Below are 14951 nucleotides of genomic sequence, written 5' to 3'. Positions count from 1 at the left end.
CTCCCAGGACTGTGTTATTACTTTTTTTTTACTTTGAACAAAATATCTAGGATTCTTTGCATACCCTAGTAAGATAATATTACTTTTTTTAGGGGAAAAAGATAATATTACTTGGAACATGATAATAACTTTAATTTTTTTATATTATTTATGGATCCAGTTAATGAGTGCTCTTTTTTTATTTTTACTGTGAAGATAGAATTAATGGGTGCTCTTAAAGCATTAGTTAATCAACTATTTTTATGAAAGTTTTAATACCATTTTTATTAAGGAAAAATATATATATCAAAAAATCAAATACTTTTTTTTTCTTTTTTCATGAAAATTTTCTTTAAATGGTTTAACAATAAATACTCTTTTTTTTTTTTTTTAGAATCAACAACAAATACTCTTAAGATATCCATTAACAAATTCATTATTTATTTATGTCAAACTTCAAATTCATTTTACCTTTTTTTTTATATACAAGATAAAAATTTTACTCTAACTTAATTTAAGTGTATATATGTGTGAAACTCCCTTCCTGAAGACTTAAACTCCGACTATTACCCCCCACACTCTACAAGCACTTATACTTGTAGAGTAACCTTCAAATTTATTTTATTTTGTTAAATCTCAAACTCATTCATGAATATAATTAGAATATGATTCGATAAAGTCAGATTTAATTTTTGATGGGTTGAGTTAAATTAAGACTAAATTAAGATGTAAATGAATTGAATTTAATTGAATTTAATCTAATTGTCAATAACCACATACATAGAGAGCATCTCAAAATAAAGAATTAAATATGAGAGAGAGAGAGAGAGAGAGAGAGAGAGGACAAAAGGCCGCCAAGGAGCTATGGTTGTTTGTGCGGAAGGAAACACAGACACGTGAAAGTACCTTTGCTACTGTTGTTTGCTCAAAGCTAGTTTAGATTTTATGCCTCAGATGGCTATGAGACTGAAAATGCATTAAAATACAATTTTGGCTAAGAAAGAGAAAGAAGGGAATGCCTAGAATCGAATGAAGTCGAATATTGAGGCATATGTACCAAGATTCCTTGTCATGTCCAAATATATGACAATGATAAGGATTCACTAGTTGGATCCCACCACTTTTGCTTTACTTCCAGAATTGGAAACCCCAATAGGATGCTGAGAAAACATTTCGATTTTTGTCATTTTTTTTTTAGCTTTAACACTATCCTCTAGATCTATTGAAATTATTCGGTACAATGTATTGTAGTCTCCACTCATAGGAGCCATACCTAACTTATTATACTCTCCAATTGTATCAAATTCGAACTAAGTCTACAAACAATGTTCGAATTCAAACTTGTAAAAAAATTCTAAAATTTTGGGCTTAGCAAAGCTCAACTTCATTATCAAAAACAAACTCAAACTTAATATTAAGTCCTTAAGCTTAAACTTAAACTTAAACATAATCCATATTTTCCCAAGAACATGGTACATAGAACACATGCACAGAAAAAGAGAGAGAAAGAGTCTACACAATTATCAATCACTTTTAAAATTACATGTCTCTCACTTATATTTTTTAAACTTCAAATTAGGGACAGAACCATGTACAAGTAGAAGGGGGCTGTGTAGGGCCGACCCAAGATAGTTTGAGGCCTAAGGCGGAAATTTTAAAGGAGCTTTTTACATCTAAATATCACTTAAATAATATTTATTTTTTTATTATTTATTTTTTATTTCAAATCTATTATTAATTCATACTTATTAATATGATTAATTCACCCAAAGTGGACTAATGATACTTACTATATAGGTTTTATAAACTAGCATATCACCAATTCAAAAAAAAAATTATTCAAACTTTCATTTATTATTCTGTTTAAGTGACACTGATAATATTACTGTCACATCAGTTAATAAGTTTTTTGTTATAAAATTTGTATTAACTTTAGCATTTTTCATTCATTTAATGGAGATTAGGTTGCATTTCTATTAACTACTTATATATATATATATATATATTTTTTTTTTTGGGAGAAAATATTAAACTTACTATAAATTTTATTATAAAACTTACAAACTGATGTAACAATAAGATGACACCTCGACAAAAGAATAAATGAGTATTGAATTACTTCATGTGATTAGTGACATATCAATTTATAGGACTTATGTAATAAACTTGTAATATATACTGCCATAACTCTAATATTTTAGGTCTTGGAAAAAAAGTACACCTAACTCACATTTTTTCTTTAATAAAAAAATAAAAAATAAAAAACTTACTGCCTCCATATTTGGGGCCTTTCCATGTTAGGGGCCTTAAGCCATGGCCTAAATGGCCTAGGCCTAGGGCTATGCGCCCCGCCCCCCACCCCCCCCCCCCAAAAAAATAATTTTTTAAAATATTAAATAATAGGTATGTATTTAAGATTTTAGAAAATAAGTCCATGAAAAATTATATTTGCCTCTCTTAAGAAAATTATATTTTCCTCCCTCGACTTCGAATCCTAATTCTGTTCATGCTTCAAATAATTAGAGATTTTAAGAAAACCTTGGATGGCGGCTAATTCAAGAAATTATAAAAAAAAAAAAAAAAAAAAAGAAATTTCAAGGAAGAGATTTACCTTCAATAGATGAAGACTATGAAGTGTGAACGGCTTGAAACAAAGGAGATGAGATTACAGAAAGGGGCTTCAAGCAAATAAGGAGAGAGAGAGAGAGAGAGAGATACGTATGCTCTTTAAGAGGAAGAAACTAAACTAAGACTGAAAAAGAGAAGACACAAGGTTTCTTAAAGAAGATTAGTGTGTAGACTAAGACGTTTGAGAGTGAAGAGTCGATGAAACAAAATGTAAGAGTGACAATTAGGGTGAGCGGTCCCAAGTGGGACACATGTATTATCTATAAGTCTATTTTTTCATGCCCATATCAAGCTTTAGAAACAAGCCTAAGCTTGGCTTGTTTTGCATCAAGCCCTATGTTCACAAGCCTGTTTGTGGACAACTTTTTTATTATTTTTGGGTTCAACATGTTTAATAAACAATTCTAAAGTAAAGCTCAAATTTGACTTATTTATAAATAAACAAACATTAAAAAGCTTTTTACATTCAGTTATCTTAAAAACCCTTTTGCGAGATGCTTGTTGGACCACTTCATGAGCCTTGCTTATGGTCCTCAAAAGTAGACAAATAAATTGTGTTATTATATTTTTCACACACTATAGTCCCATTGTGCCAATGCCACTAAGTACCATATTTGTTTGGCATTGACAACAAAAGCTTTTTCCAAAGATGAAAGTGAGGACCCTTGCCAAATTGAATACTGGACCTCAACCTTCCAATCAGATTCAACCATTGAAGAAATTGACTCGACAGTTAATCCCCAACATTTTCCTGGTCAGCTTTTTTCCATTCGTGTCCTTTTTCATTTTTCTTTTTTTCTCTTTCTGATATCATAAAGAAACCAAAGTTACATACCCCTATTGTGCAATATCATTACAAGATCAGAATATATTCATAAAACTTTTGGTAGCCAGAGATGCTAGTGAGATGCTAGTGATCTAGCTTCCAGTCTCTACAGATCTTTATGGTCCTTCGCTATTGATGACGTTTGTCATGGCACCACCTTTGTTTACTTTCCAACTGTCTTCCATCTCTCTGCTTCTACAACGAAGCAGAACGTCATAAAGAGACCAGTTATTTTCTTTCAAGATGCCAAGAAACACTTTTGAATTTTGATGCTTTATTTTGCCATTAGTGCGAGTCTCAATTAGTGTACAAGTGTATTTACCTAAAGTTAACAAAATTGTACCTAAAAATATGAAAAATTATAACGTAATCTCAAAATATGGGAAAATTGTGCTCACTCCTTTTACATTCATGGTAAATCTTACCATAAATGTGAAAAGAGAGAGCATTATTCTTCGTGCTTATAACCTGTTTGAATTAAGGAGGAGGGAGGGAGAGTAGAGTAAAATAAATTTAACCCAAAATTAAGTTATTTTGAGTCAACTCTACTCTACTCCTCTCCACTCCCTCTCCTTCTCCCCTCAATCCAAACAGACTCTAAATGTGAGAAGAATAAGCATCATTTCTCCCTACTCCAGGTGTGCCTAAGAATTACTCTAAAAATACTGGTGATAGTTAAAAAAATGGTACAAATAACTAAGCTAACAAACTACCTAAAAAAATAAAGAAAGATGCTACATCTACAACATTTTTATAATATTTTTACAACAAATCACAAGTGGTTAGTTATTATTGGTTCAAATTTAAACCTAACACTAAAATTACTTTTTTGCCCCAACAATAACAACTTGTAACAAATTGCCACTTAGAATTTGTTATAAAAATGTTGTAAACATATCATTTCTCAAAAATAAAAGGCTAATCTAAAAGCTAAGAGTCAAGTATAATATGAAACTTTTTTTTTTTTTGGGGAAATAACATGGACAAAAGACATAAAGGACAGGGAAGGAAGGAGTGAAAAGACGACTTATAACGCTATCGCTTACAAAATAGCCTAACCTTTGTAAATATAATATGAAATTTGAAACATATGATAGTACAGATGTTTATTAAATAGATATCTTAGGGGATTCAAAATAAGGATATCTATTTTTATTATACTTATATAAAACGACGATGGAAAGAGAGGAATGTGCCGGGTAACAAGAAAAAGAATTACAAGTTTTAGAGTTCTTTCGAAAGATTGATCTCTCAAATTGATAAGAGAAAATTCAAGGTTGAAATAGTTACTAGAAGGAGAACTGCGACGAAAAACTTGATTAAGTTCATGTATTTACTCTGACAAAGTTAAATGATTTCCATACTTAAAACCCATTAAAAGTTGGTTGATAAGGAAGATCACTATGATCAAAGATCAAACAGCTCGAAAGCCAGGTTGCACAGCCAAGAGACCTTTTGCTACCCGATGTTATGTTAAAACAATATCAAATTATCAAGCACCTGTTACATTTAACTTTCCATTATTCCACAACATTGTTGTTTCAACAAATTATGTCAAAACAAGACAAGTTTGTAAAGGTTACTTCTTTGAACACACATCAAGGCTTATGCCCATATCATTCATTAAAAAAAAAAAAGTCACTGATGTGTGAAACTGTAAAGAGGAACACTACTATACTCAAAAAGGAAGAATTTGAAAAGAAAGGGTATAGACTACAATCCATCAAACACTGAAATTCACAATTCACAAAAAGTAAAATCCACTCAATATGACCTGCCACATGAAACCCAAATCCATTTTTTGCTTCTCGAATATACTTTTAAGCATTTAACTTCAAATTATTTCTTTAAGACAATCTTGACATGTAGGCTTCCATTGTATAGTTGCTCAATAATATGCTTTCCGAGGATTGTTCTGAAAGAAGAGAACAAAAAGGCAACACATAAGAACTCATTTGTAAATATAACCATAGGAGATCTATTTAATAAACACATTCAATGCTAGGATTAAAAAAAAAAATTCAAGGTAATACCAGAGGGTTAGGCCTGTAACGATAACCAAGCATCATCCGCTTCTTGTACTGCTCATATATATCATCCTCAGGAGTCACATCCCCAGGATTGTGAGCACCCACCCCCAAGTTGTCTATCTTGACATTACCTGCCATGATTGGATCCGCAATACCACTTTTGGAGCTCCCCAGTCCTTCACCTGAAATTCACATAAAGGCTACAAAGTTTCTCACCAAATTCACAGCATCTTGGAAAAAAAAATTTGGATCGTGAAAGATTTTAAGACATGTATGTGTTTATTTGTCTTTATGTGAAAATGTGTCTGCATGCCTCTACATGTGGTGTGTGTGTGATATAGAGAGAGAGAGCGAGGCACCTTCTTTCCAACCCATTTTAGACAAAAGCCTATGCCCCACATTATCAGCCTGGATTTTTGCTCTTTCTGCAGCCTCTTTGGCAGCTTTCTGTGCAGCTGCATCATTACAAGCAGCCAAGAATTTCTCAAGCTCTTCTTGTGGGATGTAATCACCCATGTGATGCCCTTTTTTAGAAGAAGCCGCTGTGACCAACAATTGGAAAGAGGACAAAGATGTTCATGGTGAGCACAAAATCAAAAAAAAAACACACACACACAGGGGAAGCCCAAAGTTGCAGATAAAAATAGTTGGTCAATGAAGGCTTAAATAAAAACGCCTTCAAGGAAACCAAAGAAAATTTGCTCTTACTGAGCAAATCGGGACCTTGAAGAGAAGCTGGTGGTGGCATTTCATCTTTTGATTGTTTAGGTTGTTTAAATTTCTCTTCCTGTGCAGCCTTCTTCATGTAAAACTCCATCATTGCTATGGGATCTGCACCTGTCGGTGCACTAGCTTCACCTACAAACAAAAAAACATGCAATCATAAACACATGTATATCAAACAAGTCTTCAATGCCAATCAATCAAAAGCACTTATACTTCATAATTTGGGAGGCATCCAAACATAACATGATAATAAACAAGCAAAATACCAAGTATAAATCTGTAAGGTACTGCCAACACACTTAACATCCTGTTTAAAAATTTGAGTTAAGCATTCTAACACATTCCAAAACACTCAGATAAAATCTTCACTCTCAACGGAACACCAAAAAATATGCTCCTCGTCCATTATAACAAAGTTCTTACCAGTGTATTAAAAACAAAACTAGGGATTATCCTCCAATATCTCATAAAATAATCTGGTTCTATTAGTCCTTTTTTCATTTTTGTGAATCACCATTGAATTCTTCTTCTGGAACAGAAAACATATCTTAGGCTTATCCAAGAAGTAATGGAGCAAGTCACTTACTCCATTTTCAATGGGAACTGTGGGAAGTCTTTCAGAATCCAGTCATATGGTATGTACAAGAGAGAATAAACACAGGAGATCCTTTGAGAAAACAATAACCCTATGTTTGGATAGAGGGACATGAGGGGGGGAGGAGTGGAGAGGAGAGGGGAGGGGAGGTGGCTCTCCCTCCGTTCCAAACATACTGTAAGGAAAAGATGGAATGGTCATCACGATGACCCTGTAGGGTTCCTCTTTGGTTGAATCAATTAAGAATCATTATAGCCAATCACACTCATACTGTGTTAATATATATACCTTTTGAGCCTATAAAACCCATTGCTGCACCTTCAGTTTTTCCAAATCCCCAATATAGGATATCTATGTTCTCCTATTAAATATATTTCTAGGATATTTTCTTATGCAACTATTCTTTGTAATAATGTATCCTTTGATCAAAGTAAAAACAAATTCATGCCAACTGCAACTAAGAATGAGATCAGTAGCTAAAATCAGCTGTATATAGAAGAGCTTGACCCTAATTAAGCATGGCACCAACTGAAAACGTTGGAAGAAAAACTGAAAGTAGAAGTTGAATGCATTTCCCATGAAAAGCCAAGAGGAAATATTTATATATCATTACCATATCTTCCTGCTGATGCTGTTTGAACTCTTGGATCCTCAGTAGCAGCATATAAAGCGGAGGCAGGGGTTTGATAGTTCAAATGCTGATGAGAAGACCTTTGAGAACCACTGTTGGATTTAGAAGCTGAAGTACTTGTACCACCTACACACTCAAGCACCAAAATTACAACTTAGGCTGGAAGGCAGTAAAAAAAATTAATGATATTATAACAACACTAAATTATAAATAAATATTGAGGGAGGAATGTGGCAATACCATGACAAGTAGACAAACAAATAAATTAAATGATTCTTCCCTTAGGATCATAACCCATATGTCTATAGAAAACCAAATAAAAAGTGCACATGAAATCTAGATACTAGGAATCGTACTGGTGGACCACTACTACTACTTTGATTGTACAATGTGCAGAAGGCCCAAAAACATACAAGTCCATAAATTTTTGTCTTAGCAAAATCTCCAAGACTTAAACCCCATGTATTATTAAATGTATTTCAAGCTATCTAAGCTAGCAATTTTTCTTCAAATCTCCTGATTTTAATCATCAAATCCAAATGCAACCTAGCTGAAAATTCCATACCCAAGAACCACCAAAACCATTTCGTCAAGATTCAACTACTAACCACTGTGAGATGATTGGGATTCACTTGTCTGTGAAAGAGCCTTTTCCTCTTCAGCAAGCTGATATTCATAATATTTGTAATCTGCGCAACTTTCATCAAATAGAAATCTGCAGAAGAATATATAACACCACACATTAGAAATTTCATAATGTATCTTGGGGGAGGTAGAGCATTGCCAACACCAAAAAGTTGAAAATTAAATAACCCCCAGTATAAATGACAAAATTATATTATATGACCTAATAGAAATGGGAAAACAGCCATGCAATGGACCTCAACAGAGACAACAGAGAGCATAAACTAATAAATAACCCATAATAAGCTTCAATTGTCATTAAGGAACTCACTTAAAAGGGGTATCTCCAGGATTCTTTTGACGTGTAACATGCTCAAATTGCCTTCCATGTTTAGCCACAAAACTTGCTAATTTGTCAGCAACTTTCTTCACTGTAGGATCACTTGGAGAAGGTGGTGCTGCATATCACTTATAAACTGATTAATACCGAGAGCATGAACAAGGTTATGCAAATTACTCTTGTAGCAGGCTTGCCACATATTCCAAATCTTTCATTGAACATCTCTTTCCACCAATGTTGATAGGTATTTAAGGTATAAGCTGCAGTCATGAGACAAGAAATATTCAAGAATGTTTTGTCCTCTTCATCCATACCACTTCAAGAGTAGAGACATACACCCATATCATTTCCTCGATAAAAGTGTACCCAATGAAAAGGATGAAGCTTATTTACAAGAATAACTATAAATGTAAAAGACCAAAGGATCAAAAAGTTTTGAAAAGGTTACGCACAAGACCTACAATTTTGAAGATGGTTAACCAAAAAGAGAAAAGAAACCTACTTTGATTGGCGGAGGAAAGGGAAGGAGTAAACTTTAGTTTGCCTCTACCTAAAACATTTCCTAGGAATTCAAAAGAGCATGAAGAGAATCAAATATGAGTTCTAAATATTAAAATCCCAGGCCCACTCCAAAACAAACTAGGTACAACTAGGACATACAAACCCTCAGCAACAAACCCTACTTATTCTTCCTCCAATTTCCCCTACCTTACCCCTCCCCCACCCTCAAAAAAAGTTATAAAAATACAAACAAAATCTATTCTCTTCCATTTCCCTACTTTCACTCTTTCTAAAATTTTGTAAGGTGGCCACTGCTTATCAAACTTTACAAGAATAACTTTAAATGTAAAAGGATGAAGCTCATTTACAAGAATAACTATAAATGTAAAAGACCAAAGGATCAAACAGTTTTGAAAAGGCTATGCACAAGACCTACAATTTTGAAGATGGTTAACCAAAAATAGAAAAGAAACTACTTCGATTGGCAGAGGAAAGGGAAGGAGCAAACTCTAGTTAGCCTCTACCTAAAACATTTCCTAGGAGTTCAAAAGAGCATGAAGAGAATCAAATATGAGTTCTACATATTACCATCCCAGGCCCACTCCAAAACAAATTAGGTACAACTAGGACATACAAACACCTCAGCAATAAACCCTACTTATTCTTCCTCCAACTTCCCCTACTTTACCCCTCCCCCACCCCCAAAAAAAGTAATAAAAATACAAACAAAATCAATTCTCTTCCATTTCCCTACTTTCACTCTTTCTAAAATTTTGTAAGGTGGCCACTGCTTATCAAACTTTAATTTCATCAAGAACCATGAATGGACCATAAAGTGCCTTAAAATTGGTAAACAACACAAAATGAGCCTTCTACTGGAGAGGAGTACCAACTTCAGACGAAAATACAATGTAATCACAGTAGTTGAGAAATGACAACCAAAAGTAAAAAGAAAATGGTACTGAGAATGCTTTTCCATCCGTCATAGCTTTATATCATATGACAAATGGAAAAATCAAGATGCACTGTTAACATCATGAAAAAGATGGCCGCTTGAAAGTTCAGGAAAAAATGTAAGTTCCATAACAAAGCCAACAACTTATCAAAACAAATAGCAAACTAATAAAAGGGAAAGAGAAGGAAAAGATAAGATAAATTCACATGGAAGCTACTTATAGAAAAATTCAATACTTAAAACTTAAGACTGTAGAAATATTGAAGTTAGACTTATCCAAAAAAAAAAAAAAAAAGAAGAAGAAAAAAGAAAAAATGAATTTAGCAGATGGATCTATTTTGTACTCATGCTATGGAATGATACAGAAAAGATTTGCATCATCCCTTCATAAAATGAAGTTTAAAAAACATGTGCAATTCTAGAACTATAAAAAGGCTATTGAAACAAAAAACTAACAACAAATAGTGGCAATATTTTCCTAATTCTGTTCCTCAGTAAATCAAAATACCAAAAGATCTGCAGACCTTCTATAGCAACCTAACAAAATGAAATAATTATTATGTATTCAGTAATTACCAACATCCACTTGTCTTGATGAATGTTCGGAAGCATCTGAGTGATCTAACTTTAGTCGTTTTGTTGGTGCATCAGCTGAAACTTTACCAGCATCTGTTTCATCTTCATCCTCGTCTGCTAGCTTAACAGGAGGCGCCACAATCTTTGACTTTTGTTTCAAGCTGAAAGCAAGTTTCCCCCCTGAAGAAGCTTGGGGTTTCTTCTGTGTATCATTGGTCTTATCCACACTTGTTCTACTAATGGTAGAATTAGCCATCAATGACCCTGATTTAATTTTGATCGGTTTAGACTCCTCTAGTTTGGCACTCTTCTCCTTTTCCTTCTCTTGTTGAAGCTGTTTGAACCTCTCCATGAATGAACCATCATTAACAAAGAGACTAGGAGGTACTCCTTTGTCCATTGGCAAAGAACCAAGTATGCCTAGGATGTGTACAGCAGGTAAACTGTTCGACAAACAAGCTTCCAAGCTATTTAGAAAATGAACTGGAACTTTAGCTCCAGTCTTTCTAATTTGTGAACGTGAAACGGTTCTTAATCAACTAATGATAGCATATGCCAACAGGAAAAATAAATAAATAATTCAAATGAAAAGGTGCAATGTATGGTTAAACAACAATAAAATCGATCACCCACAAACACCAAAATCACAACATTGAGAGCAGTGGAGTGCATTTCTTTTTTCTTTTCTTTTCTTTTTTTAAATACAAGATTTAAATTAACAATCCAAAAAATTCAACCAAAAAAAAAAAAAAAAAAACATAGTTGCATATTATATGTGGAAGTTAAAAGCAATAAACAGGTTCTGATAGCCTATGCACTAAGCAATTTTCCATAAAATACAAATCATAACTAGTTAACTACAATAAAATTGTCCCATATAACCTATAAAGAAGAAACAAACCAACTTCCAAGTTACAAACTACCACACTATAATACTCAGATTAAAGATGACTCATGCATAGCAACTGTAAAAAAGGAGAAAAGAGATGGCAACTACAATGCACATTATGAACTACTCCCTTTCCTTCTATTGCCACCTAGGGCCCACAATAAGCAGATTATATAAAGCCAAGAGCCTTGTAGGCATAGCTCAACTGACACATCCTGGCACATCCTCACCCCCAACTAATGAATAGTCAGATAGCATAAAAACGCAGTTCTAATACTGTCCAACTTACCCAAAACTAATGCCCAAGCAATACAGGGAAAATTGCACATTATGCACCATTGCAAAACCTTTAGAATTCAAATTCAGGTTGCCGGAGATAAACCCCATATTCCATTTATCCAAAACTATATATTTCCTATTCTGTACAATTTTAGCTCTAAATATAGAACAAATATCTCCAACATCTCAAAAAAAAAAAAAAAAACCTAAATCTAGGAAAAAGAAAAGCTTTTACTTTCATTCAAAAATACACCATTCAATCGTATTAAAATTTAATCTTTTTATGCTTCAAGTTTGTTTGGACACCATAAACAACAAAACTTTCATACAATTTCTGCACCAGATTCAGCTGAATAGAATTCCAAGCATTTCAATCATTCAAACACAAACCCTATCAACCCCAAAAACCCAATAACAACTCGTCAAATTTAGTAATACCCAATCACTAACCACAAACACTGATTAATTTCATTACTTTTTCATAACCCAATATTCAAAATCCCTGAAAATCTTGTAATCAATAAAAGCTCATGCAAGTCGAAGCCCAAAATCCAAACCCTAAGAAACACAAATACCTCCAATGAAAACCAAATCAAAGTGCCACAACAAACACAAAAACGAAACGATTTCGATCAAAATTGACTTACTTTAGTCCGAAGATGTTCGCGTTGAAAATCGATCGATCTCAGATCGCTAACCGATCGGATTCGATTTGCGAAAATTTTCTCGTTTGCCCTAATTTCGGATTTTGGGAATGGAATTTCTTTTTAGAAGCTAGAGGACGATAAAGCACGACTGGCTTATTTATAGGGTCGGTAAAAGCGCGGTGTAGATTCACGGTTTTATATTTATATATACCTTTTTGACGGTTATAAATATTTAAAGTAAATTATCCTTCAAAAAAATATTTAAAAAAAAAAAAAAGGAATTTTCCCCAAATTAAAGAAGTCCAGTGAATGAGTGATCCAATATATCTTTTATAATTTTTTGATATATATTGAGGTAGTATATTTTGATTAGTGTATAATAAAATTTGTGTTAAAGTGAACCCATGGAAAATAATAAATCTTCTATACTACAATACTATTTAGGGTTTTCTCTGTTATCTATACTACTATTTAAAGAGGCTTCTTCTGCCTAAGATCCTCATTTTTTTTTATTCAAAAATGTCTTTACACACCTATGTTTAAGTAGAGACAAAAGTAAATGACAATTCGATAAAAATACAACTCTAACTTCTACTAAAACATTGCTTAAAAAATAAGGTCACTCTTCTGTTAATTTTCAAATTACTTTATCTACTTATAAATTATATATAAAAAATAAAGACACGGACTTTTTTTTTTTTGCTATAAAATAGGACCATTAAACCCAAAAAAAAAAAAAAAAAAAAAAACACCTCATCACACGCACACACAAAGCGTATGTGATGAGGCTAGTAAAGATTTAATATAAATTATCCTTAAAAAAATAACAAAAAATAAAGCACTTTAAGTGTACTGCATTTTTTTTTTCTTTTTCTGCAAATTAAAGAAATCAAATGAATGAGTGATACAATACATTTTTATAATTTTTTTTTTATATATATTGAGGTAGTATATTTTGATTAGTGTATAATAAAATTTGTGTTAATAGTGAACCCAAGGAAAATAATAAATCTTTGATTTCAATGTATCACATTTCATTAATATATATATATATATATATATGTATATGTATATGTATATATAATATATATACACACACAACTTATCACATTAGTAAGTTATGAACATTTTTCAATGTCTTTTTTATTTCAAAATCATTGTTGATTACAAATGTGGCTGAGTAGTTAAAGTTTACATTAATAATTACCTTGCTAATTAAAAAATAATAATAATAGTCACTGTGCATTTTCCTCTTTTAAAATAGTTGGTTAGCATTTGATTATAATTATCTTCAATTCAAAAGGTAAAAGGTTTTAATTTTACTCTCTCTCTTGGAAAACCAAGGTCAAGTTGAGGAGGAAGTATACCCTTGTATTGGTATATGAGTCTTCACCCTCACAGCCGAGTGGGACCCACAAACTATGAGGGAGATTACTCATATACCCATAACAGGGTATATTTTTTCCAAGTTGAGACATGTCAAATTAAGAAGGTTTTCGAGCTCATTGTCGAGAACCATCAACAATAAAACCCCCACACCTTCATCATAAACCACCATCAATCCTCCCCCGAAGTAGAAACACCTTCAACCACCACACAAAAACATATACAACCACTGATAACTATCAATTGACTCTCTTAAGACCCTCGCACTAGTGAACTTACTGTCCTTGTTCATGTGTGTTAATGTCACTTGTCAAGTTTGCTAATGCTAGATGCCACCTCATGTGCAAAAACTCATGTTTTACAACACTCTTGTGCCTCTTCACAACCAAAACCCTATAATGCTCCACAATGAACTCTTTCGGGGCCGCTAAGGTTGATGTGGGTCGATTGGAGAGTGTATTTTTTTTTTCTAGGTTGATGCAAGTTTAATAGGGAAATCAGATTAGTGTAATCTGGATTGTGTGTCTTGAATTGTAAATGTGTAATGAATAATGAAATAAGAAACATATAATATTAATAATAATGAAATAAAGATGAGTAGAAAGGCTAATGTAGGTTTACATGAATGGTGGATTAATTAAAATTTAAAATAGAATAAGTGGAGTTTTTAGGTTAGATTTAACAAAAACCCTATTAAGCTTGATGATAAATTTCTTATTGGATGAAAAATATTTATAATGGAGAGAAGCTAAATATTTGTGATAAAGCCCCCTTCCTCAAAAAAAAAAAAAAAATGACCATATAAATAAAGCTATTTTTTTTATCTTATTAAAAATAAAATAAAATTGAGGACTAACCAAAAAAAACATTAAAGGACTTAAGACTTAAAAAGAGTTCTTATCTAAACATAACACAAGAAGAACGCAAGGATAATAGAATGAGACCAGCAAGAAGTAGAGGAAGAAAGGAACTCAAACAAAGCTAGCTATAGCTAAACATGGACACAGCAAATCTCCTAAAACCGCTAAATCATATAACCCCATTTCATTTTCTCTCCAGAGCTCTTCCTTTTCGCTCTTCCCACTTTGCCCACTTTAAACTCAAACTCAAACTCAAGCACAAACACTTCCACCTCTCTCTCTCCTCCCCTACCTTCTGCTCTCTCTGTAATATCTCTCTCTCTCTCTCTCTCTCTCTCTCATTTTTTCTACATATATGTGCACCCATGTATGTTTATTTGTATGTATATTTATATATACTGTTGTTGATTAAATTGGGTGTTGTACTATATGTGTTGTTATGATGGTGCAGCGGAGAGAGGAAATGGCAGTTCTTTGCC

General features: G+C 32.8%; 1 protein-coding gene across 4 annotated transcripts; it reads right to left on the bottom strand.

Moving 5' to 3' along the window:
• Positions 1–4922: 4922 nt before the first annotated feature.
• On the bottom strand, positions 4923–12370 carry LOC112015249 (SURP and G-patch domain-containing protein 1-like protein). 4 transcript variants are annotated; one of them, XM_024047627.2, is made up of 9 exons: positions 12227–12370; positions 10412–10878; positions 8371–8497; positions 8024–8130; positions 7398–7541; positions 6172–6321; positions 5823–6005; positions 5467–5645; positions 4923–5348 (listed from the first exon to the last, which is right to left on the bottom strand). In XM_024047627.2, exons 2-9 carry the CDS (start codon positions 10809–10811, stop codon positions 5322–5324), a joined length of 1317 nt encoding a protein of 438 aa, XP_023903395.1. In that variant the 5' UTR covers positions 10812–10878; positions 12227–12370; the 3' UTR covers positions 4923–5321. The 4 variants fall into 4 exon arrangements, with proteins under 4 accessions (XP_023903395.1, XP_023903396.1, XP_023903394.1 ...); XM_024047628.2 differs by having other exon boundaries at positions 10412–10870; XM_024047626.2 differs by having other exon boundaries at positions 10412–10854.
• Positions 12371–14951: the final 2581 nt, after the last annotated feature.

This window comes from Quercus suber, unplaced genomic scaffold, assembly GCF_002906115.3.
Source record: "Quercus suber isolate HL8 unplaced genomic scaffold, Cork oak 2.0 scaffold_154, whole genome shotgun sequence".
NCBI classification, from domain to species: domain Eukaryota; kingdom Viridiplantae; phylum Streptophyta; class Magnoliopsida; order Fagales; family Fagaceae; genus Quercus; species Quercus suber.
This window is presented reverse-complemented; position numbering and strand designations above follow the sequence as displayed.

What these genes read in the sequence shown, in the direction of transcription:
- LOC112015249 (XM_024047627.2), bottom strand. Translation starts at nt 10,811, where the DNA reads ATGGACAAAGGAGTACCTCCTAGTCTCTTTGTTAATGATGGTTCATTC. An exon ending in CCTGGAGATACCCCTTTTAA is followed by an intron (nt 8,131 to 8,370) that starts GTGAGTTCCTTA and finishes ATTCTTCTGCAG; the next exon opens with ATTTCTATTTGATGAAAGTT. An exon ending in ATCCCAATCATCTCACAGTG is followed by an intron (nt 7,542 to 8,023) that starts GTTAGTAGTTGA and finishes TTGAGTGTGTAG; the next exon opens with GTGGTACAAGTACTTCAGCT.